The 23,807-nt window shown below is 35.4% G+C and overlaps 3 protein-coding genes and 1 pseudogene across 10 annotated transcripts; all 4 read right to left on the bottom strand.

The window, feature by feature from the left end:
* Window positions 1-594: 594 nt before the first annotated feature.
* LOC110421607 (quillaic acid 3-O-glycosyltransferase CSL1-like) lies at window positions 595-4,025 on the bottom strand. Of its 2 annotated transcripts, XM_089784449.1 has the most exons (8): window positions 3,372-4,025; window positions 3,199-3,247; window positions 2,587-2,759; window positions 2,290-2,502; window positions 2,080-2,179; window positions 1,793-1,975; window positions 1,337-1,683; window positions 595-1,253 (listed from the first exon to the last, which is right to left on the bottom strand). In XM_089784449.1, the coding sequence occupies exons 1-8, from the start codon at window positions 3,981-3,983 to the stop codon at window positions 696-698; spliced, it is 2,235 nt and encodes a 744-aa protein (XP_089640575.1). In that variant the 5' UTR covers window positions 3,984-4,025; the 3' UTR covers window positions 595-695. The 2 variants fall into 2 exon arrangements, with proteins under 2 accessions (XP_089640575.1, XP_089640574.1); XM_089784448.1 differs by lacking the exons at window positions 3,199-3,247; window positions 3,372-4,025 and adding an exon at window positions 3,144-3,161 and having other exon boundaries at window positions 2,587-2,715.
* Window positions 4,026-4,776: 751 nt separating this feature from the next.
* LOC110421659 (SMAD/FHA domain-containing protein) lies at window positions 4,777-7,558 on the bottom strand. The gene is made up of 2 exons (XM_021435302.1): window positions 6,309-7,558; window positions 4,777-5,209 (listed from the first exon to the last, which is right to left on the bottom strand). The coding sequence occupies exon 1, from the start codon at window positions 7,472-7,474 to the stop codon at window positions 6,311-6,313; it is 1,164 nt and encodes a 387-aa protein (XP_021290977.1). The 5' UTR covers window positions 7,475-7,558; the 3' UTR covers window positions 4,777-5,209; window positions 6,309-6,310.
* A 289-nt stretch (window positions 7,559-7,847) lies between these two features.
* LOC110422117 (quillaic acid 3-O-glycosyltransferase CSL1-like) lies at window positions 7,848-11,046 on the bottom strand (annotated as a pseudogene). Its single transcript, XR_016351545.1, has 8 exons — window positions 10,421-11,046; window positions 10,141-10,224; window positions 9,649-9,774; window positions 9,342-9,572; window positions 9,140-9,239; window positions 8,863-9,041; window positions 8,411-8,769; window positions 7,848-8,318 (listed from the first exon to the last, which is right to left on the bottom strand). The product of XR_016351545.1 is annotated as a quillaic acid 3-O-glycosyltransferase CSL1-like (transcript).
* A 339-nt stretch (window positions 11,047-11,385) lies between these two features.
* LOC110421629 (uncharacterized) lies at window positions 11,386-23,739 on the bottom strand. 6 transcript variants are annotated; one of them, XM_021435261.2, is made up of 11 exons: window positions 23,591-23,739; window positions 23,149-23,486; window positions 20,490-20,606; window positions 16,848-16,917; window positions 16,227-16,471; window positions 15,570-15,686; window positions 15,089-15,140; window positions 12,995-13,587; window positions 12,573-12,638; window positions 11,853-12,363; window positions 11,386-11,691 (listed from the first exon to the last, which is right to left on the bottom strand). In XM_021435261.2, exons 3-8 carry the CDS (start codon window positions 20,580-20,582, stop codon window positions 13,010-13,012), a joined length of 1,155 nt encoding a protein of 384 aa, XP_021290936.1. In that variant the 5' UTR covers window positions 20,583-20,606; window positions 23,149-23,486; window positions 23,591-23,739; the 3' UTR covers window positions 11,386-11,691; window positions 11,853-12,363; window positions 12,573-12,638; window positions 12,995-13,009. The 6 variants fall into 6 exon arrangements, with proteins under 6 accessions (XP_021290936.1, XP_089640649.1, XP_089640650.1 ...); XM_089784523.1 differs by having other exon boundaries at window positions 12,995-13,533; XM_089784524.1 differs by having other exon boundaries at window positions 12,995-13,401.
* Window positions 23,740-23,807: the final 68 nt, after the last annotated feature.

Below are 23,807 nucleotides of genomic sequence, written 5' to 3'. Positions count from 1 at the left end.
TATATATATATCACTTGGAATATAATATTTTAAGATAAATTAATTTAAAAAAATTTATAAATTATTTAAAAAATTTAAATAAACATTTATTTTTTATTAAATTTAATATTTTTATATTTTTATTTTAAATTAAATAAGTTTTTATGAAGTCATTACTATTAATCAAAGTTGATGTGGCGTTGAATTGTCATAAGGTGAGTTTATCACATAATCACATGAATATACAATGTCACCCTCGACTATAACAAGTTAACATATTGCATAAGCACCACAAGATTATAAAATCACATTTATTATTTTGATTAACTATAATTAATCAACTATTAATTATAAGAATTTATTTCATTCAGAATAAACAAATAAGAACTTGATTAAACGTAATAAAAAATAAAAATTTATTTAAATTTTCTTCAATAGTTTGTAAATATTTTTAGATATTATGTCAAATTCTAATTACTATTCTATTATAATTCAAGAACGTAAAATTTATTATTATTTTAATTGTCAAAACAACTAAAACAAGAGCAACATGAAATTGAATGAAAGGTAGAGAAGGAACCTTTTTAAGTGCTAAGTCCACCTTAATTAGCACTGTTAAGCATAAAAGGTTTGATTAATTAAGATGGTTTTGAACAGAAATACAAATAATTAGGCGGTATTTACCCAAGTAACATAACCTACACATCATCTTAAGCTCACAATAAAGTCCAAGTGATGATGAGAGATCCCAATGACAATAAAATCAATGAAAATGCAACACATAACCCAATGACAGGATGAGGAATGCGACCCTTGCCCTTCCTCACTATCATCCCGTCGATAATTCCATAATTCATGACTATGATGTAAAACGAGAGGAAAACTTGTCCAAACATCTCCTTCCAATCTCCCACGACCATGGTTCTAACAACTCCCCCAGCAAATGAGGCCATGTTCACTAGTATTATCGTAACCAATGGAGCAAGAAAAAGGGTTGACGCTCTGAAATCAAATTTACCTTCCTGGTATAGCTTGATTTGTTCGTCGTCCGCGACTTTATTGGTGGTCAAGAAACTGGCTTCCCTCAGGCCAAGCTTTTTCAATATGGCATCCACGCTTCCATATAAATGGCATGTAACCGATTTTATCATCCATATCCTCTGTTCATTGACCCATTTACGAATTGGTCTTCCAGTTATGAGAACCTCATGTAAATGCTTTGAAAGGGCTGATACGAATATGAACAAGAATACACTAAAATATGGATCTGAAACCTGTGAGATAAAAGAAAGAAGGAACACATTAGCCCAGGGGAAGTCATTTGATGTAATGTCTTTTCTTTTGCTTTACACCTTACCTCCGGATACAAAGGAATGCCATGCAGCAGACAAATTTGAGGGATAGTGGCAAAGCACCAAAGAGGCAGGCAGTAAAGGACAGGGAACAGCGACAGCTCCGCATAGCACATGCTGTGCAGGAAAGATGTCCTTGGTGGTCCGTATAAGAGAGGGCAAAACCTTGAGATAGCTACATCAACCAACCCTGACCCCCATCTTATACCTTGAGTCAATAGGTCATTTAAGTTTGTGGTAGAAGTGCCTAGGAACTGGGGCCTTGATGGAGAAACATAAGCTGATATCCAACCCTTGCATTGTAAAGTAAACCCTGTGAGGTAATCTTCTGCTACTGCATCATACAGAAAACCTACCTGGATAACAAAGAAATTTTAATTTTGCCTCCTGTCAATGTTAACAATCATTGAATATAAATAAAGGATTATCATTTCTTCTTTGTGATCAGTGTAGCAATATACTTGCCTCTTTACCCCATTCTGTATTATCTTCATAGGAGCAAGAGGATAAAACTCTGGCCTCCTCCAGAAGCATGATTGAAAATTCCCCATCATTGTTGAAATTAGGCTTATAGTTTTGACGAAGGGATTTAATGAACTCATTGGAAGGGCCGAAGGAATTCTTAAGTTCTCTAAGGTCAAAACCTGTTAGTTTTGCAAAAGAAATATTCATTCAATGTTTCATGAATATAAATAGGGATAAAAAGAAAAGAATATAATGAAGCTAGATGTTTGACGAGCAAGCTAACCTTTTTGAATTGAATTGCCGCATAATGCCTCCCTTTTAATGTAAAAATTGGTGCCAGACAGGACTGGTCCTTTCAATCCATCCAAGCCAGGCCACATTATCTGCAATTGTTCAACATCAAATTGTCTTTAAGTTCAATCTAGATTTTGCTTCATTTAAGGCTTCGATGACAAAGCTCTAAACAAAACATCCAAAATTTCAACTCTCATACCGTGTACGCTGACCTGACCTCACTGTCATAGATATCATTTTTACTTATGTCATGGAATGTCTGAGGGAACTGAACAAATGCAAGAGAGGGAGACATCTGAGGATCAAAGTGGAAACACATTGCTTGCCTAGCCGAGGTCGGGTCATTGCAATACATATCACAGCCAAGCATCAGAATGTAAGGGGAGTTGCTCAACACTGCAGAGACCCTAAGCTGCAAGTTTAAGAACAAGTCATTCGGAAACATGTATATAGAAAGGGTGATGTCATATATATGTGTCGAGAGAAAGAGTAATACAAGGACATTGACGGCTCCAGCCTTGAAATGGTGGGAATGAGAAGTCCTTTTCTCACGAGAAACATAGACAAGGAGAGGCATCTTAATTTGGTCTTCCTGCAATCCCTCTTTGGAATGTTCCTGTATGACCTGCATAAATTTTGACAGCCTCTCATACCATTTGTGAACAACTTCTTCTCTTGGTATAATTATTCTTTCTTTAGACTTCCATTCTCTGGAAGAAAAAGTGCTACTGGTTACCCCCCCTGCAGCCTACCTAGATTTGAGTGCTCACTCTTGTCATTGGCATTGATCTACACTAAGGGGTTGATTTTAATCCCAGTCAAGCAAGAAGCCACCCCTTAAAGTTAAAGAGGGGAACTAACCATTTGGGCAGCCTTGATTGGATTTCATTACATGAGATTGAGGTGCAACACGTTGCAGCCACATCTTTCCTTAGGATTTCCTTATCTAGAGAGAATGATGCTCTTTTTTCTGCCATTTTCATTTTGTGCTTGAAGTCTTTAGTCATTAAAGCCACTCATGCTATAGCATATGTACAGGTGGAACAAAGATACCTCAATGCAAGAAGGGTGATCGCGAGCAGTGTGGACACCTCTGCCAATGATTTACTATCTTCTCCAGATCTCATTACACGTTCCTTGAACAATTCATATTGTTCCTGCACCAAAAATCACTTGAATCAACCATCATTTTCGTGGCAGATAATACAATAGGCTTTTCAAAAAGGAGGCCCCAAGTTCAAATTTAGTTGTAAAAGTAGAAGCCATGAGCTGTTAGCAAACCTTAATTTTTTGCCTTTCTGCCATGAACTCGGAACTTTTGGAGTCAGCATGGTCATTCTCAGCTCTTGAATTTAAATAAGCCTCAGGGCACCTTGTCTTGATATCATACCTCCTGCAAAATGGAAGCCACCACCTGGCAAATTTCCATGCCTCCCTCATACCACGTAAAGTTGTAGGATAACCACCATCATCCGAAAGATACACGTGGAGCTTATCTGGTGGATAATCAAGAGCCATAGCTGATAACAAAGTATTCATAACCCCAACCGTGGGCTCCTTATCTGGATTCGTGGTGCAAATAAAAACATCAATGGCTGGAAGGTTGTCATCATTTGGCAACCTCTCGGGAAATACAGTCCGAGAAACAGGACGCCAAGCATAAGCTCTTCCAAGGAGCCATATGAAAGAAAGAAGCAACTCGGAAGCAAAAACTACAAGCCATGGTATAATGGGCGTGGTTCTGGTTCTAGATTCTTGGAAAAGAAAAGAAACCCTGTAGTATATCAAGAAAGCTATGGCGATTGAATGGAGGAGTGCGTGGGATCTGTTGATGATCATTGTGAACTTGTGGACATGGCAGAGATGGAGAGGAAGAGAGCTTAAGCTCGCCATGGCTTTTCTCAGCTCCCTTTGCTCCTCCAGTTGATCTGCTTGTTGTCAGTTCAATAGTGAAATTATCACCTTCCCTTCGAATATATATATAACTACTCAAAGGTGAGACATGCGTGGTGAGAAAGTCACGAAAGAGAAAAGCAATAAAGATATTTCTTGCAAACGTTTCTTAGGAGACTTCATTAAAAGTATCAGGAACAGAGAGCGATACTGATAGCGTTACCAGTCAATAACTTAGTAAATTTTGGCGGCCTCCTAAGTTGACTAGATATTGACATGAAGAAAATTCATTTGTTTTAAGTAAATATATCAATCCTTCGAAAATTCTAAGCTCTATCTTTACAAGTTTATATTGGAAAGGTAATTTTCCAAATAAAGTTGACAAGATACTTACAAGTTTTTACAAGATGGAGGACTCTTGCGATTATTGCAGTCACGCCAAGAATGAAAAGTAAAAGACCTCGTGTTGTCTATGGGCTAGCAGAAGGAAGTTGCCAAGCCTGGATTATGATAGGCAGAAGTCGTATAATATCATATATCAGCTCAATTGGTGAATATATGAAATTTTAAGGAGAAATTTCTAGCCCGCCTTTCACTGTTATATTTCTTGTTGGTCGATTGGGGTAGCTCGGCACCCAAGTCCCATCAAATCCAGTTTTGACCAACCTATCAAACTTTCTGTTGTAGTCAACGGGCCTTTTTCTCTACGAAGTGTATAATTTACATATAGGGGAATAGTATCAAATTTCTTGAACTGTAAATATACCAGAAAAAATATGAAATGGGATCAAAGTTCTCAGAATACAAATATATTGACAATCAATATTACAAAATATTATAATCCATACATATACATAATGTGCTCCCTTTACTGTATATTTGATCTCAGGGTCATGAAATGACATACATGTTTCAAGGATTGCAACACTAAATCTCCACTAGGTTAAATTTTACAATTTTTGATGGATGTTGAGTAGCCTTTTATTTTTGGCAGAGGTTTCATTCAGAACCTATAATTTCCCAGAATTCACTGTAGTAACAACCTGTCTGTTAGCACATTTCCAGGTTGAAAGAAAAGCAGTTACCCAAATCATCTAGTCATTAGCTCTATATACTCAGTGGCTTCATAATGTAATGTGCAGTCCGACGGAGAATTCTGAGACAATTTCATCAGGGGCCTATCTTCTAAAAGTCAGGAACAGAGCCACATAACGCTCACAAGTACTCTGATAAATAACAAAATACAAACAAAGAGAACTTGTAAGAATATATGACAAACGCAAAATAAATCATTAAATCATTTCTAAAGTAACCAGCAGATGCAATTACTAAAATAAACAATGCATACATGCCACTCTCGAGAAGAAATACCAGTGAATGAAGCAGCAAACATAAAGGAATGCTAAGGATTTTCATCCAATTTTGTTGCCATTGTGGAAAGGTTCAGCTGATTACAAGTCCAATAATAACTTTAAAATACTAAAGATTGTCAAGGAATACGTTGAGGAAGCCTTGGGATTTCCTTTCTTTATAAAGGAAGCCATGGGGTGGCATATATCACCACGCCTAGTACTAGACATAAAGAACTTCATTATGGCATATGATATCGTATAGACAGTTCCAATTTTCTCTTAGAAGCCATAATCCATTCATTCAGAGAGAACTTACCAAACACCAAGCTCTAAAATCAGTATTCCTCAAAAATAGATGCGACTTAAGCAACACATATCCTAAAGAACAAAATGACTTTGATTCACACAAACACTTAATAAGAACACAGACAATTCAAGCATTAATACTCACTAGCTACTTGGCATACATCAAGGTAGCTACATTTGACAGTTTTTAAAAGTAAAATGGCAAAGGCAACAGCATTCCTTAGAGGCCACAGAATATCACAGTTTCATGGCTGCAGGAAGATTGGTTGGAAATCGCCATAAAGCAATCATCTTGATTCTTGATATGAAGAGTAATGTGACAAAATCAATGTCATCAAACTAAATATAAAGATATGCAATCATTGTGTAGACAAACTGCCAGCTTACTTGCCAAAAGTTTCCCATTATCACACTATCTAATCAAATCATCAGGACAATATTTCTGTTTGTTTACTAAGGCTCTGCTCTAGGAACACACAACCCACATTTCTGTCAGAATCATCTCAAAGTTTCTGACACTGAGAAATGCATGAAGCAGAAATATATACATTCAAAACCATACTGAAAAAATATATATCAGCAAAAAATTCAAACTTCAACAGTAAAAAAATTAAGCACATTTTGCTTAAGTCACTAATCACCACAAAGCAAAGTGCTTGATACCTACCTTTACCCCACAGCAACTTTACCCTTCTCCTTCTTCTGCTCCGCCATGTACTCCCGAACCCTTTCAGCTTTCTTCCTCATACCCTCAATCATCTGCTCTGTTGCCTCGATTATCTGCTTAGGAAAATGAACCTCCAAGTAATCAAACCACTCCCCTAATGTCATCTTCTCCAAATCCACCTCCACCCTTCCATCACAACCCTCCTTAACCTCATTCTTCAAATCTTCCACTTTCTCTTCATCTTTTCTTACATTAATTCCATCTTTTTCCCTCAAGTTTGGTTCTTTTTCCTCTAAATTCTCTTCCTGCTGATTCTTTTTCCTCCCCCTAGTGCGGCCTCTCCCTTTTTTCACCTCAATTTCCTGGTTTTCCGGAACTCTCCTTAATGTCCTCTTCTCCAAATTCGCATCTATCCCTTCATCACAACTCTCCTTAACCCCATTCTTCGAATCCTCCACTTTCTCTTCATCTTTTCCTACATTAATATCCTTGTTTTGCAACGAGCTCGACTCCTCTTCTTCATCCACGCCATCTTTTATGTGAAAAGTTCCATCGTTTGCTATCAAGTTTGTTTCTTTTTCATCTAATTTTTCTTCCTGCTGATTCTTTTTCCTCCCCCGGAGGTGGCCTCTCCCTTTTTTCGGCTCAGTTTCTCGCTTTTCCGGAACCTTCTGGATAACTAACCCGCAATTCACAGAATCTTCATTCTTCTTATTCCTCGCAGCCCTAACATTTTCTTTCTTTTCTAAATTATCCAATGCTTTATTAAAACTCTCCGTTTCGCTCTTCAAAGCCTTACCTCTCCTTGGCGGGTTCCTTCTCCGGCTCTCCGCCACCTCCTCTCCCCTGCCGTCAATCTTGATCAGGATCGACGTAGTCTCTCCCAGCTTCAACGTATCGCCGTCGTGGAGATCAAATGGAGTTTCGGCTGGAAGCACAATGGAATTAAGAGCCGTGCCGTTAGAGGATCCGAGATCTCGGAGGATCCATTTTCCCGATTCAGATTCAATTGTGAGGTGCTTCGAAGAAACGCCGGCGTCTTTGATTGGGACGTTGTTGCCGCGCATTATCCGCCCGATCCGGATGGTGGATCCGGGTGGGAATCCGATTGTTTCCCCTTGACGTGGGCCCTGAACTATTATTAGAGTAATCGGCGGTGGATCCATTTTCGGGCTCCGGCAAGAGCAAGTGAGAGTGCGAAGCAAAAGTGTTTTGAAAGAATTTGAATCGGGTTTTTTCTTTTGGCCGTATAATTTGAATTGGGTTTAGGCGGTCTATATTTTTTAATTTCCTTTTATCTTCTCCCCAAGTTAACCGGTTTGGGTGTGGACCCGGTCGAGGCACTGGTTAAAGTGTAAATAACTTCTAGGATTAAAAAATTAACTTAATATATACATGATTAAAAAAATAAATTAGATTGTTCATATCCATAACTAAATTAATTTAAATTGTAAAATTCAATAATATTTTGAAAATATAATAAAATTATGATTTAATATAAAATTATGAAAACAGACATATCTGCTTAGGAATCTCCCTTGCCCCTAAGTTCTCACTGCTCCTTTTTGCTCTTTTTCAGTAATCCTTCAATCATGGGATAGCTAAGAACCATGATGAACAAGGAGAGAAAAATCTTACCAAACATCTCGCCATAATTCTTTCTGATGATAACTCCCCTTATTCGAGCAATGAAGCATTCCATGTTCAATATGACCAGGACTGACAATGGAACCGTGAACATTGTAGCCCCCTGGAAATCGAACTCACCCTTTTCGTATTTTTCGAGCTTTTCTTTGTCCACTGCCTTATGTGTTAGCCTGGAAGTGGTTTTCTTCACTCCCAACCGTTTCATTGAAAGGTCTAGGCATCCAAATAGGCTACCAGAAACTGACTTTATCACCCAAATTCTCTGTTAATTCCAACATGTCCATATTTTGCCTCCATCAGATAAAACCTCCTGTAGCTGCTGTCCTAGTGCAGATAGATAAACAGTCGAAAAGACAGCAGACAACAACAATATGACATGTTAAAACTCTTCTTGGTAATTCATTGCAGCAGATAATGGCAAGAAAAGATATGCCAAATGCCAGAAGACAGATTGATTGGGGACTTTACCTTGGGTTACAAGGGAATGCCTTTCAAGAAACACAATTGGGAACTATGCCATATATCAGGAAAGCAATGGCAAAAGGGGGTTGAAATATAAAATATCCGTAGCACATGCTTTGAAGAATGGACAGCCTTGAGACGCCATACGAGAGAGGACTGAATCCTGAAAACCGATTTGCAACAACCCAGAGCCCCATTTCACAAGTAGAACTATGGCATCCTTCATGTCACTAGTGGTGCAACCCAGAAAACATGGCCTGGTTGGACAAAGATAAACCGAAGTCCACCCTCTGCAGTGCAGAAGGTACCCTGTAAATGCGCTCTCTAACAGACTTTCATAGGAGAAACCTATCTGTACCCAACAATCATTTCTTTAGGCTTCATTTATTTGATCCAAAAAATCAAGCTCTAAAAAGATAAATTATACTCCGTGACGGTAAGATACTTGCCTCTTCACCCCATTTTGTGTTTCTTTCATAGTCACAGGAGGCCAAAAGTTCGCTTCTTTTAAGATATCATCTGATGGACCTTCAAATCTGGCAATTTCTTGTTCACTGCTAAATTTTCTGCGAATCTGTGAACTTGCTAGACATACCAAAACTGCTTTGAGGCTCAAAGAGATGCCTGTCTAGCAAAAAAAATAAAACCTTTAATAATAAACTATATGTTTACGAACGTTGCAGGATAGCCTAAGCAACTGGAAAACAGATATTGCATGATACCTTCAAGATTAGGACTTCCATATGATGCATTCCTCTTTAGGGAAAAGCCGGTACCTGAAAGTGATGGCCCTCTTATCCCATCCATTCCTTGCCATTTTATCTGAGTCATTAGATACAAAATTTGACAAAGTTGTTACGAAAATAGAAAATGTTACTACTAATAAATATTGACTACAAAGAAGTGCTGTCTTCGGTTTAACACAGAGGCAAAGAATGGTAGCCTGTAAGCTGATCGGGCTTGATTATCATATATGTCATTCTTGCTGATATTATAGAACATCTGTGGGAATTGAACGAAAGCTAAAGATGGAGACATTTCTGGATCGAGATGAAAGCACATTGCTTGTTTAGGAGAAGTAGGATCATTGCAGTACATGTCACAGTCCAATACCAAGAGGCAGGGGCCATTGCTAAATTTTTCTGAAACTCGAAGCTGCAATACAAGCGCCAGTTAGCACTTAGCAATCAAGCACACGGGAGTGCCAAGGATACAAAGAGCTACTACTTACAAGCGCATTGAGAGCTCCAGCTTTGAAACGATGAGGTTTAGAAGGTCTTCTTTCACGAGAGACATAAACAAGGAGAGGCATTTTAGTTCTGTCTTCATCCTTCATATCAGTATCACCATGTATAATCTACAACAAGATAGCAATCAACCAAGATATAATATAACAAGCATCTAAAAGCTTTATCTGTTGCGAAGTGCATCGCAGCCGAAGTAGCTTTGCCATCATATATTTTTGGTTCCTTTTATCAGTTTTTTTTCTTTTCTTTTCTATGTTGTCTTTTTGTTTTCCTGATTGAGTTGCCTTAATATCAACCAAAAGCTGTCAAGACATTCCATTAAGGCATCTCTGATCCTAGTCAAATGCTTTTAAGAATATTAGAAGATTCATTGGCGTTTATATCACAATATGAATGGTTTTTTATCACTAACGTGCTCACCCTTGGTGGATTATTCAGTGAAATTAGAAATCCGGCTGGTACAATCATTTGCATACCTCAAACGTGAGCAGGCCGATCCTGTACAGCATATATGCATGCTTCTTCGCAAACTTTCTCAACATTTCTCTTGAACAATCTGTATTTCATCTGCAGTGATGATCATGGAGTAATGTCAAGAAATGAAACAAAGGATTCTGACAAGATGTGGAAGAGGAAGGTCCAAGCAGAATTGAGACGATGAGTAATCAAGGTCCAAGGAAAACATGAAACAATAAAATATTGATTGGGATATAGGAGAAACAGAAGAGGCTAGTTGAACCAATTAATAGCACTAACTTCAAGTTCCTCATTCTCTGTACTAAATTCATCAGTCGTAGGAAGCTGTTCATACTTTGCTAACGAGGAAAAGAGTACCTCGGGGCACCTTGTCTTGATTCCATACTTCTTACAAAATGGAAGCCAACACGTAGCAAACCTAAAAGCTTCTTTTAGAGCATACAAGGTAATATAAGAACCCCCATCATCCGAAAGATACACAGCTAACTTCTCCGGAGGTTAATCAAGTGCTAAGGCTGATAACACTGTGTTCATAGCCTCCACAGTAGGCTCCTTTTGCGGGTCAGCTGTGCATACAAACACATCAAGCCCTGCAAATCCATGTCAGCAGGAATTTCGTCCACAGAGACCCTACGAGACAGAGGCTGCCAGCGAAAGGCCAGCGTAAGCCCCGAAATGAGGGTGAAAATGAGCTCAGACAGGGTCATGAGAGCCCATGCTAAAGCTGGCAAGTTATTTCCATCAAAGAAATGTGAGACCGGGTAGTAAAGCAACAACAGTGTGGCCGTGATGTGGAAGAGAATGTGAAGCCTGTTAACGATGGTACTACGTTTCTGAGTGGTACAACTGTGAAGGATCTTAGAGGAAGCCATATCTGTTTTTCCCTAGTTACATGCAATCAATGGTTTCACCATGAGCTTGACAAAGCAGCAGCTTCCCTTTTACAGACCAGCACTGCCAATTTCATCTTCCGATAAAACAACTCAGAAAAGGTAATCTGGTTATCTTACGAGTAGTACTACCTCAAACATGAGAACAAAGTTTTTAGTCCAACGTGTGTGCTTGGAAGTATTCTGATTACGGTTGTATTTGGACCCTAATACCAGCCACACAAATCGACTTAAAGGTTCTATGCTCTAACATTGCCAATCAATTATTGCTCTTGCACCTAAACTTTATTATTATTATTTTTTATTTTGTGCATATGGATAAAATTGGCCGAAGTTTAAGAGAAGTAACTAAGCAAAGTAATCAAATGGCTATTAGCAATTTTTCCAAAAAAGATTATGCTGTCTTGATTGAGTAGAAATATAGAAATACAGTAATAAACTATCTTTTCTCTATCAAAGCGGTCACAATCTATCAACCACGCCATACTCTCCTAACCAAAGATTCGAAAGTCAAACAACGAACCCATTACTTAATCCTTTAAGCTTGTCATTTTGGGGAGTAACTTAAGCGTCTTGGAGTTGATTGATTAAATCTGTCCCATACTTCTTGTATGTCCTTTTCTGCTTCGTTTTCATTCATTGCCGAAACCCTTTAACAACCTGGAAAGTCCCCATCAATAAACTAATAAACAAATTTTCGTGTTGGATAATTAAATATTGCTTAGACATGGCAGAACCGCAACTCCTGCCCTGTCATAAAGCCAGATGGTATTCTTGCTGCTGGGAATTACGCCTTGGTAATTTAAACCCTCCAAACATACCTGCTGAACCCTTTTTTAGGTAGTGAGAGTCGATGTGCCATTGCTTCTGCCATCTCCACCCAATTCCTACAGATTGAGGGCTGCATTTTCTTTTCTGTTTGCTTTGCTGTGAGACATGCCAAGTGCAGATGCTTGTCCCATGAGGATGACCATCTTTCCCAGCTGCTTATGCAGATGTAAACAATATTATTACAGAAAATATCTCAAGCTAAAACTTCATACCCTGCATGCAAGACGATCACCAACTACCAACATTGCAAAAGGTACCCTTTTCTCATTAGGCATCTATGAAGGTAAAACGCAGCTTCTTTGCTGGGTGCCTAATAGTCAAAATGCAGTATTTACAATTCTATCCACCGATGGACGTCGGATGGAGAGAGGATTAACAAAAAATAAAACTTGGTAAAAACTTTAGAGCAAAATTTGAGATGTCTAAGGTACAAAACTTTTGTCTGCAAAATCCAATGCAGTCAGCCCCTTCTGATATGAATGCTACTGCCTCCACCACTGTCTGCAAGAAAAATGAAAAAGTATATAAAAGGATGAGAACTTCTAAGAATGCAGATGAGAGAAGGAAAGAGCATCTTCATAAGGTAAGAAATATGATAGCAGATGAATACTATCTGCTGGCAATGTGGAGTGATGCTTGTAGAGCTAACTCTGTCAAATACAATTTAAACAATAATTTACATAAAAGCGAAATGCCAAAACAAAGCTTACTCTATATGGCAAACAACATCGGTAGGATTATGCAGGCAAGACAGGGCCCAAGCTGTGATTACATCCCTGAGCAGCAAAATAATTTTGTTATTGATGAAATTCATATTTGTAATTCACTACAAAATGGAAAAATTACATGTCTAACCACTCTTTTACTTTAATATGCATCACCATACTCTATTGTATAATCTCATGAATGGAGCCTGTTTGGAAACACACGACAAACTGGAAATTTTTACCAATATAACTACGTGGTACTTATTTATGTATATGTTTAATATAAAAAAAAAATTTCTGCATAAGCCTTGCTACACTGATTTCATCACTAAGTTGCAAATGCAATGCACAAGGCCTAGTTTTAAACCGTCTTAATCTAATCTAAGCCTTTTTATAAGCAATAGTAACTAATCATGCATACTAACCTTCGGCAGAAATACTCATTTTGGCTTAGATAATGCGAGGTGTTCTACAAACTTCCAAGAAGGCCTCACACCATCTGATAATGGTGTCCCAAATTCTACGATGCGCCTCAGCCATTTAATCCTACAGATCAATTCCTCCAAATCCAAAATTGCAGCTTCTATTGTATCAGAGAATTCTGAATTTAAGCAAATGCTTTTATCAATTTTCATCTCCCTTGAAGATCCACTGTCATCATATTTGTCCATTTGAACTGCATTGCCAGGCATTTGTGCTGAGGCATCTTGAACATGCAAACTTGAAACACTATCTGAGGAACTGATTTTTCTAGGGCCATGATCCACTATATTGAGGCCTATCTTTGACTGTTTTTCTTCCAAAGATTTCACCGCCAAGTGCTCTGGTTTGTCTGGAAGAGTTAAAACACCAGTTGAAATATGAGAAGATAAAGAACCCTCATGCTCAATTCGTGCTCCAACTGTTGGTTGAACATCCTTTTTCCCCTCAATGACAGTGTAATCTATCAGGTTCGAGGAACCCCCTGCAACCACCACTTCCCATGTCAGGTAAGTCACCTTGCTAAGCAAGTAACTACCTAAGCAATAAGAAAGGTTGCAGAACATCAAAGATAAAGTTGAAAGACAGTATTAAAACACTATCAGATTGATAAGCCATAGGATGAAGGGAAAGGGTGAGCAAACAAAATTAAGAGATGAGGCTAGTGTATTAACAGCCACAAAGAACAACTTCTACACTTAATGCCTATTAGACCTGGTTTTTTTTTTCAGCTTATTTACCTTTTAAAAGCAAAAGTCAGACCAAGCATGATTTTTGAGTAGCTTTAAAAGAAAAAAAAAAACAGCTTCTTTTAAAAAAACAAAATTTTTAAAAAAGAGCTTAAAGAAAAGCTCCAAAGAGGAGCTTTCTCTTCTCTTCTTTTAAAACCACATCAATTTTTCAAAAAATACCCCTCTCTCAATCAGTATCCCTCTCCTCTCCTTCCCTATGCAAATTACCATTTTTCAACATAAATCACAATCTCCCTCTCCTCTACCTCTCTCTACAAAAACTACTAAAAAAAACAAAAAAAACCCAACAATAGAATATCAAAATCTAGAATTTTTTTGTTCTTACAAAAATTAGAAGAAAAAAAATATAAAATTCAAAACTACATTCAGATACTATTTAAAGGTTTTCTCTCTTTTTCACCAAAAAAGATTTTAATGTTAAATACATGGTTTCCTCTTTTTCTTTTTTTTTTGAGAATTGAAGCATCATGGTCCGATTGCTTGCTAAAGCAACAAAAATCTAATACTATTGCTACTATATAAGTTTGAGAGTTGTTCTGTTTCTTTATTGATTTTTTTAATTTTAACATATGAAATTATATATAAACTTGAAACGTTACGTTATAATTTGTTAGGTGATTTAAGATGACATGAATACCTTTTATGGTAATTTTAACCAAAATTAGAGCTTATGTAATTTATTTTGTTAAATAGTTTACCAAACAGCTTTAGCTTAACTCTAAAAGTTAAGTTTTTTTTTAAAAAAAGCTAGGCCAAATAGGCTCTTAGCTTGTTATGAGTGCACTACAGCCAAGCAAGAAAACTGGAAGCTTTTTATGTAAAAGTAACATACTTAAACAACCAACTTGGACCAAAAAACCAACAAGAGATCAAAGGTGAAAGATCAAAGAAAGCAAATACCAAACTCATGCTACAAAGTGCAAATATGCACTTATACATATAGGTTTATTACAAAACAGCTAAAGTACAAGAAACAGCAAAATCCTTCATCTAAGCAATGCCTTAAGAAGTTCCACAAAGAAGACCATTGAAATTTGAAGTCACACAGGTTTCCTATGCCTCATTGACCTGAATTTAGGTTTCCTAACTACCCCCTGAAGTACAGAAACTGCAAGTTATCAGCTACAACATGTTCTGACCTAGTTGGGATAAGCTTACTCAAAATGTGACTAGCCAAAAGTTTAAAACAGATAAATAAAAAGGAAAACACACCATTCTTTCTATGCATACACATTATCAAAAGTCAAAACCCTGAGCATCGAAAAGAATGTTTAGAAGCATTCTTACCTTGATTAAGAGGCTTGACTATCCGAGCACAACAAAGATGATATTTACTCTCCTATAACAACAATGAAATTTGAGAAAATAAATAAGCATTTGAGCGAACAAGAAACACCTCCATGCTCAAACCTCACAGGATAAAGTATGTTCACAGATGACAAGCATATTTTGCACCAAAGAACTGCTTTTTAAATTCCAAATACTAAGAGCAATTATTTGTCAAAATTAAAGAAACTTCACAGCAAGAATACTGAAGGTCATGTGTTAAACTACGGAGACAAAATAGGTGAGAGTTCCATACAAATCTATACATGAGCCCAAGCTCTCTAACTCTGTTTTCATGTTGTTTCCACAACAAGTTTTTATGCCTTCTCACAATAATGGACATTGGGTGTTGAAAAAAACATACAAATACTAAGACAGATAAAAACCAAGATTAGATCAGATAAAAATGCAAGGGAGGAAAGCAAGAGTGTGAGGCAGCTACCTTGGGAATAAGCAACTTCCAGCCCTCATCCACGGACCAATCCAATGATGGGCGTAAGTCCTTGCAAAAAACCTCATATGAAGACCCTTCACCCACAGGAGGAGGTGGCAACTCAATCTATGCGAACAAGTAGCAAATGATAAAAGCAAAAACATTAGAACAAAAACAACCATAATAAGTAATTTTCATCGAGAAAAATGTTTAAAGTTCAAACTGAGAAAGAGGGTAACATACTAAGTAAACTGTTTATCCTATAGCTAGATGCTAACATACTATAGCTAGGTGGGAACCATATAAAATTGCATTATTTTCTCAAAAACAATACAAACTGATTCGCGTAAAAAATTGATATTCCATACTAGAAAATTGTTGACTAGAGACTTAAACCACCTATCCCAACCTGAGAGGATGTTTGAACTTGAGACATAAGGAGAGGTGCGACTACCAAATAGGATAGAAGCGAAAAGTGGGCATTGAAATATCTTATAGAAGGACATACAACCATAATTGTAGCATAGTTAATATAATATGAGCTTACAATTACCCAGAGACAATGCAAAAGCCCTTTGCAGACTATCGAAATGAAATGCAAGAAAAAAGCTATATTCAAAAATCCAAACTACTAGAAACATCAATGCATAGGTCAATAGATATCACCTTAACCTTCTCTTCCCCCAGTTTTTCAGTTATCCTTCCAGACCAAAAGCAATTATCAGTCCACCAATCTACCAAATCACCAACCTTCCATACATCATTGACAATGACAACCACCTCTGAGATGGTATTCACATCAGGCATTTGACTTTCACGATAAACAGAAGGGTAGGAAGGGCGAACCATCAATGTTTGCTTCCCATACTTTGAAGTACTACCCTTTTGATATAACTTTGTCCAGTGTATTTCTGTAAAAGAGAATAGATTAATTAAAACACTAAAATTTCTCTCAATAAACAGCAATACAAATATTAATTTCTCATTCAATAAGGCCATATCTATCAAATTGTCATTTTATAATGCTTATAAAGTACACCGGTCATGCAGCAACCGTAACTCAGCAATCACAATTTTATTCTAAGAAAGCATAAGCAGTATTTAATTAAAAATCATACTGAAGCATATGATAAACATTGAAGTTAAATTACACAAGCTTGGCAAAGCTATCATTATTAATTTACAAAGCATACACAAACCACCATTCTACCTATGAAATGCAGGGTGCAAAATCTGTCACACATTTTAAAACTAACAATAGCCTAGCCAGATAGAGAGACAACTTACTTTCATCTGGATAATCAATATATTCCAAGGCCTGCCACAGTTCCTTGTTCCTCCAACTAAATTGCTTAATCTGATGGAAAACACATAAGGCAGTTCAGGGGCCTTATGAATGACTCAAATTAAGAAGGAATGACTAAAAAAGAAGCAACCTTCCAAGTGTAAACAAGAAATACAATCTTAATTGACTCCACAACAATGTTATTTCTGAAACTATACATGAAAAGATGGCATACAACACAGTTTCTAAAAGGAGATTCCTTTATTGTATTCCACAGGGCTACAGTTCTTATCAAAGAGAAAGAAGGAAAGATCTGTGCAAACAGGAAGCAAATCCAAGGACCTTTTATAGAGATATTACAATTTACAAATATATATATGTAGTGAGAGAGAGAGAGAGAGTAAAAACAATTAGATTGGAGTTCAAAATATTTTTTATATGACTTTTTGCATATTTCTCCTATTTAATTAAGATTTAGAAAAACTTTTCACTATGCATATTTAGGAATCTAGTAATGACAACCCATCTACTCCCCCCCCTTTTGTTTTAATACACAAAACACAAGGTGTTAAATAAAATTCTAGAGACCATAAAGTATGAAATTACTTTCAAACAAACCGAGAGGGCGGAAAGTTTACTCTCTGTTCTTTTTCTTTTTTGGAAAATGCACAATTTGGCCATCAAACTTTTTCGAAATAGGCCAATACGCACCAAACTAGAAGTTCGCTGGCTTGATTTCACAAAATAATAATTCCATGGCTAAAAGTAACATTTCGAAAAAATTTGATGGCCAAAATCTATATCACCCCTTTTACTACCGATGAGTCTTTCCCTCTCTATTTAATGATCAAGTCTAGGCATATTTACCACATATTTTAATCCAATGTGAGTTTCACATTAAAAACTAAACAAAACATACTAAATATGACTATGTACACAAGAACTTATACAAGAAACCAAGACTTGGATATAATAGAAAAAGTATTAGAAAGAAAACACATGGAAAAGAAGTATAGGTCAAAACATAAAAGAAAAATGCAGAATATGTGACATAACTCAAGAAAAAAATTTGTCTCAAATTAAACGAGGAACTTAATTTAGAAGTGAAATATGGATTAGCCCAAAGAGGACAAGCAATTGATAGTGCCACATTCGATTGATCCTTGATACTCAAACTTGACACCACATTTTACTATCAAACGAGTATTAAATATGAAGATGAGATTGTAAACTTTTTAAATAATCATACCCCTTGTCTAAAAGTACTAAGCCGCCATCATTAATCATTATCCAAGTGGACAACATTGATCACTTGTTGAACTCTAATTTCTAGCACTTTATCAATCATTATAGTTTCATCACATACCTCATCACCCTAAATACCAAATGTAGGCTACCAAACAAAATATTTCTTCCTTTAGTAAACACAAAATACTAAGCCCTACAACTAAATTCAAATGTTCTAGAGCCAAAACCAAGCATTTAAAACACTTGAGATGCTAGGAATCTACCCAAAACAACCTTCATTTTGGCCAATTAAAAATTTAATTACATTCTAGCTAACATCATTATTATTGGTACAAGATTTTCTACCTTTCCCAACAAAATATGGACTTGGTCAAGGTTCACCCTACTTTCATTGCCATTGAAATAACCACAATGCTTTTGCAACTTCTTTACATTTATGGTCCCTTTGCTTGCCCTTTAAAATACTTCACCGTAAAAATCTTACCTAATTCAAATATCAAACTTTGAGTTTTTCTAGTTCCACCAATGCATAACACATGTTAAAGAAAATCAAATCCTTTAATGTATGGATTTATATTTGATGCATTGCTAATATATTAATTCCATACATTATCAATGAACCAAATGTTGCCACCTCATTAATGAATAAATTTAGAAATTCTAAATCCTCAAAAATAAATACTCATTTTAAAAATATTTATTTTGAAAGCCTTTTGTACTTTTTAACTTTATACATTTATGAGGTGCATTCTATGATTAAGATAGTATATAAATACTATATATAGATAGTGTATCAAATATAAACTATTAATGCATTGAAAGTTGAGCTAGTCAACATCTTTGCCACATTAGCACCTATAAGTTGTTATCTCTACCACGTCAGCATCTACATGGCATATAGATGGTAAAAAAGGGCATTATAGACATTAATGTGACGTGCCATGTAAGTTGATGTTACATATCATGTAAGCCAATGTTACACACGATGTCAACGCCAACTCTATAAAATTTCATATTTTGCTATATAGATATGGATATGGCAAAGATAATGCCTGCTTAGACATGGACAAAAATACCAAATTTAATGGTTTTCATGCCAAATAAGGACTTAATTAAATAAAAATAACACTTTAAGGCTCAATTGGTATGATCAAAAAGATAAGAACTTTGTTGAAATAGATATCTTCATCTATCTTGCTCTCTTTTCTTTGAAATAGATATCTTCTATTAAATCACATCTCTTCATAGGGCATTTGTAGTTCTCTTCTTTATGTGTCCAAACCACGTTAAGTATATTTCTTCACTTGGTCCATCATAACTAAAACCCCCAACTTTTCCTTTATGCACTCATTCAAAGCTTCTTCATGCATGGCCTATAACTTTCCTTCAAGGTTCCATGAAATTTTGTACTAGTAACTATTAGACCAAAAAGTTAAAAGACACTAGAAAAGTAAACACATAGTATCTTAAAAACCTTTAAACTATTCAAAAAAAATTTAAATAAATTTTTATTCTTTTATTCCATTCGATCAAATTCTTATACTTTTATTTTGAATTAAACAAACACTTATACCTTTATTTTAAGTCAAATAATTAATTATAATTAATGATAGACTTAATCAAAATACTATTTATCATTTGATGTCACATGACACTAACATGACATATTAACATTTTACAATGGATGATAACGTAGCATACTGATGTGACATGATAACATGACCATGTAATATTTTTCACCATCCACATAAATGTCACAAAAGTATAAAATTATAAATAACGTTTTAACAAATTACAGTTAATTAATCATTAATCATAAAAATTTATTCGATTCAGAATAAAAATACAAAGACCTAATTAAACGCAATAGAAAAATAAACACTTATTTGAATATTTTTTGAATAAGTCCGAGGCTCTTTCAAACATCATGTTAAAAAAAATTAGGCAATACCAATTGGACATTTTGATGACTTAACACCACCATGTAGGCTCATCAAGTTCCTACCAAACATAACAATCTAATCACCGACAGTAAATCACCATGAATTTTAAAGAGATCACTTCATACTAAATACTAAGTCATTTCATTTTCAATAAGGCCTTACACAATGTAAAGGCAAATAAGTTTAAATTCAAAAATAAATGACCAAAAGAAAGACTCGAATGGGATAAATTTAAAATTGTTAATTAAAAAAGGACTTAATGAATTAGATGTAGCAAAAATTTAAGAAAATGGAAGGATGGAAGATTTGATGTGGCAATATTGTTCTTTCTTAACTCGAACTGACACATCTTAATTTAAAATTCAATGTTTTTAAGCCATTTTCCTTAAAACCAACATGCCATTATGCATATAACAATAAAAACCACAATGTTTGTATTGCACATGAATATACCTTGCATCTAAACCATGCACCACGATAACCAGCCAAAAAAGATCTTGTCTCGACCTGTTGACCAACTTCAAATGGAAGACTACAAGGATCCATTATAGCACATTAACGAGAATAGAGCTACAATGTAAATACTTCCAACATTAGAAGCAACTTCAACATTAAGGTATAAATAGAACTTTTTGAGTTACTACAAGAAAGTGATTAAAATATTCCATATTAAGAATAGTCTCTAAATTCGAGACCATTTGGAATAATAGTCAATAGCAAAAGATTGATGTTGCTCTTTTAAATTATGTCCAATACCTAAAATTTTCTAATTCTTTCAAATTAATGTCTAATATGCAATTAGGGTGCATAAAAGCACCTTATTAGACATTTAAACTAGAGGAATGGAGGGGAAAGAAAAGTTTTTCTTGTGGATAAGGAAAGGAAAAGGGAAAACCATTTCTTTCCCTTGAAATCAATTTATTCAACCTTTTCAAATTGGATTGAATGAAAGGTAAGGAAAGCCTTGATTCGTGAATAAGTTACCATTTATATCTATTACAAAATAGTCATAAGGCTTTCCTTGATTTGTGAAAAATTTGTGAAGAAATAACTAAATGAAGACAAAAGGAGAATAATTTCCCAACTTGCTTGGATGACAAAGAAAAATGTTCTCTCAAAGATATACTAAACAAAAGTACACCTAAAGCTATATTTTTTAACAACCCAACATAAGCGCCAACCATTATGGATACTTGTATCTCACAAACTCAAAGAAATCTTTTGGCATTTCAAAAATCAACAAAGAAGGCTCTACTATCCATTAAGTAGACTCAACCACTCCTTTCCTTGTTGCCATCCATTAAGTTGACTCAAACAATCCTTTCCTTGTTCCCATCCATTTAAGTCAATTGAACCACTCCTTTACCTATTGCTATTAACGTTCTCCCCCACCTTCTTGTATCTTGTGTCCTATAAGTACCTCATCTTGGTGCTAAGTTTCAAGAAACCCATTTGCACTCAACCCTCCTTATAAACAACGACAATAACCTCCTTTTTCTAAACCTCATCCAAGCATTGCAAAAAAACAACCAAGAAGACTCCACCTTCCATTAGGCACACTAAACTTCTTTCCTTGCTACCATTAGCATTCTCCCTCGCCTTCTTATTTCTTGTGTCCCACAAGTACCCCATCCTATGCTAGTCTTAAGCAACCCAATTTGCACACAATCCACCCCATTAATGATGACGATTGTCTACACCTTACTAATCTCATCCATTGTCTCCATTCTCCACCTATCACCCTTCGATATCAAAATTCAAGTTTAAAATTTCCAAGTTAAGATCTCAAGTTCTAAGTGTAAAAGTACACTAGTGAAGACTCATGTACTTTTTGTCGATTACACATTTGGGAGCTTCATCAATGTGTCAATAAATCCACAAATTCCATGAGAAGGGAAATGGCAAAATGTTAGAATCTTACTAGCAACATTAGATTCAAAATTTTGCCTTCCTTCTAATTTCTTTTAAGGAAAAGTATGAAAAAAATTTCTTATATTTGCCTTGATTACTAGTTCTTATCTCTTTTTCTATCAATTAAAAACAAAAAAATAAATTCGAAGATTTTATTTTCCTCTATAAGATATTGTTTGCTTTAACTTATTAGTTTCACAATTTTGTCTCACAAAACACGTCTCACAAGTTGAAAATGATATGAACATAACCAATGAAGAATTCATAGCTCATCAATAAAACCATGATATCTTTCTTTAGCTCCTCACTAGGAGCTTCTCTTCAATGTTGATGCTGAATTTATAGCTTCCTGTTAAGACCATATATCTTCTAATATGCACGATTCAAGACTCTCCACTAGAAATGTGACACCCTTTTCCATCGCCGACCCTTGCTGCCCAACCTGAGAATAAACAGCTAATGTATTCCACTTATTAAACAGAGTTTTATGGTCGATCCAAAACCCCTGGATATTTATAGCATCCTTGGGGTGATCTCATAATTCCTACGAGATAGAAGATGATGGGGTTAATCCATGAATTTTCCTTCCTTTTATCGCATTTCACTCAAAGGATCTTGATCCTCCTCCCCAAGGATCCCAAATGGGGAACTTCATTATTCTAGTCTAAAAAAATCTAATTCATCTAACATCAACCAATTATTATTCTATATTTCTATATTATATATAAAATTTTTAAACTCTAAAAATATATAAAATTTCAAAATTTTAATATCTTTATTAAATTAAAACTAATAAAAATATATAAATGAATTTTATAAACTCAATTATAAAATTTAAAACCTCCATTACTGATATATAAAACAATAATAATTTATTTACACTTCCAAGCAAAGTAATAGAAAATATATCATCTACTCTCAAATTGAGATTTATTGGGTAAAAGCTTTAAAGTAATAGGAAATTTTTGAAAGCATTTTGTGATACAAGAGTTTAGACATTGTCAAATGTAAAGCCTTAAAACCAAATAATAATAATAATTCTAATAATATCAAGAGAGGGTAAATAAAAGATAACAAACAATTCCTTCCTCTTGACTCTTGACTATTAGAGTTTTAAAAAATAAAACAAAATAAAAAATAGAAAAGAAAAAGAAGAAGAAGGGGAGGCAAGGAGAAGAGAGAGAAGCAAATGAAAACCTACCTTTATAACCTCCTGATGTTTCGGCAGCCTCTTCAATCAACCGATTGGAGAACACCAAATTCTAGGTTTTATGTTAAAAAACAAAATGGCGTTTCGAGTTTTGCGATTCAGATCTGGGACTTCTTCAATATTTCTGCAATGAAGTACTGCGAGCTGGCTGAATCCGTCTCTCTGGCAGCTGAGGAGTAAATTGAAGCCGTTGAATCGATGGACCGGAGGCGTTTTCAGAGTTCTCGAGAATAATCTTTGCTTGTTTTGGAATGGAAAGCCTCTTTTCTATTTGCTTTTTCCCTTTTTTTATTCCGGCGCCGTCAATTCCAGCCAAAAATTGTGACTTCCTATCCAAACAAAGTGAAAAATGGAAAAGCTATCATCCAAACCCAGATTAAGAAACTGAATATAGAGATTGAGGAGGAGAAAAACAGTGAAGGATTTCATCTACCTCAAAAAATCCAGCCCTTATATTTAAATTTTTTACGGCAAAGCCAGCTACTTTGGCGGTAGCAACGAGATATGAGCCCAAAATTTTTGGTAAAAATATTTTGAAAATTTTAGGTGAGAGTTTGCTTGCTACAAAAGTATTCATGAAATATATTTCCAGCAGTTTGAAATTTACTATTTGTTTAGATTAATTATTGAGTTTGTTTAATTTTATTTTT

Source organism: Theobroma umbraticum, unplaced genomic scaffold, assembly GCF_002168275.2.
Source record: "Theobroma umbraticum cultivar Fairchild unplaced genomic scaffold, ASM216827v3 scaffold_130.0, whole genome shotgun sequence".
NCBI classification, from domain to species: domain Eukaryota; kingdom Viridiplantae; phylum Streptophyta; class Magnoliopsida; order Malvales; family Malvaceae; genus Theobroma; species Theobroma umbraticum.
This window is presented reverse-complemented; position numbering and strand designations above follow the sequence as displayed.

What these genes read in the sequence shown, in the direction of transcription:
- LOC110421607 (XM_089784449.1), bottom strand. Translation starts at nt 3,983, where the DNA reads ATGGCGAGCTTAAGCTCTCTTCCTCTCCATCTCTGCCATGTCCACAAG. An exon ending in CGGCAATTCAATTCAAAAAG is followed by an intron (nt 1,976 to 2,079) that starts GTTAGCTTGCTC and finishes CAAAACTAACAG; the next exon opens with GTTTTGACCTTAGAGAACTT. An exon ending in AGAATGGGGTAAAGAGGCAA is followed by an intron (nt 1,684 to 1,792) that starts GTATATTGCTAC and finishes TTATCCAGGTAG; the next exon opens with GTTTTCTGTATGATGCAGTA.
- LOC110421659 (XM_021435302.1), bottom strand. Translation starts at nt 7,474, where the DNA reads ATGGATCCACCGCCGATTACTCTAATAATAGTTCAGGGCCCACGTCAA.
- LOC110421629 (XM_021435261.2), bottom strand. Translation starts at nt 20,582, where the DNA reads ATGGATCCTTGTAGTCTTCCATTTGAAGTTGGTCAACAGGTCGAGACA. An exon ending in TGGGGGAAGAGAAGGTTAAG is followed by an intron (nt 15,687 to 16,226) that starts GTGATATCTATT and finishes TTGTTCGCATAG; the next exon opens with ATTGAGTTGCCACCTCCTCC. An exon ending in AGTCAAGCCTCTTAATCAAG is followed by an intron (nt 13,588 to 15,088) that starts GTAAGAATGCTT and finishes CTTATTGCTTAG; the next exon opens with GTAGTTACTTGCTTAGCAAG.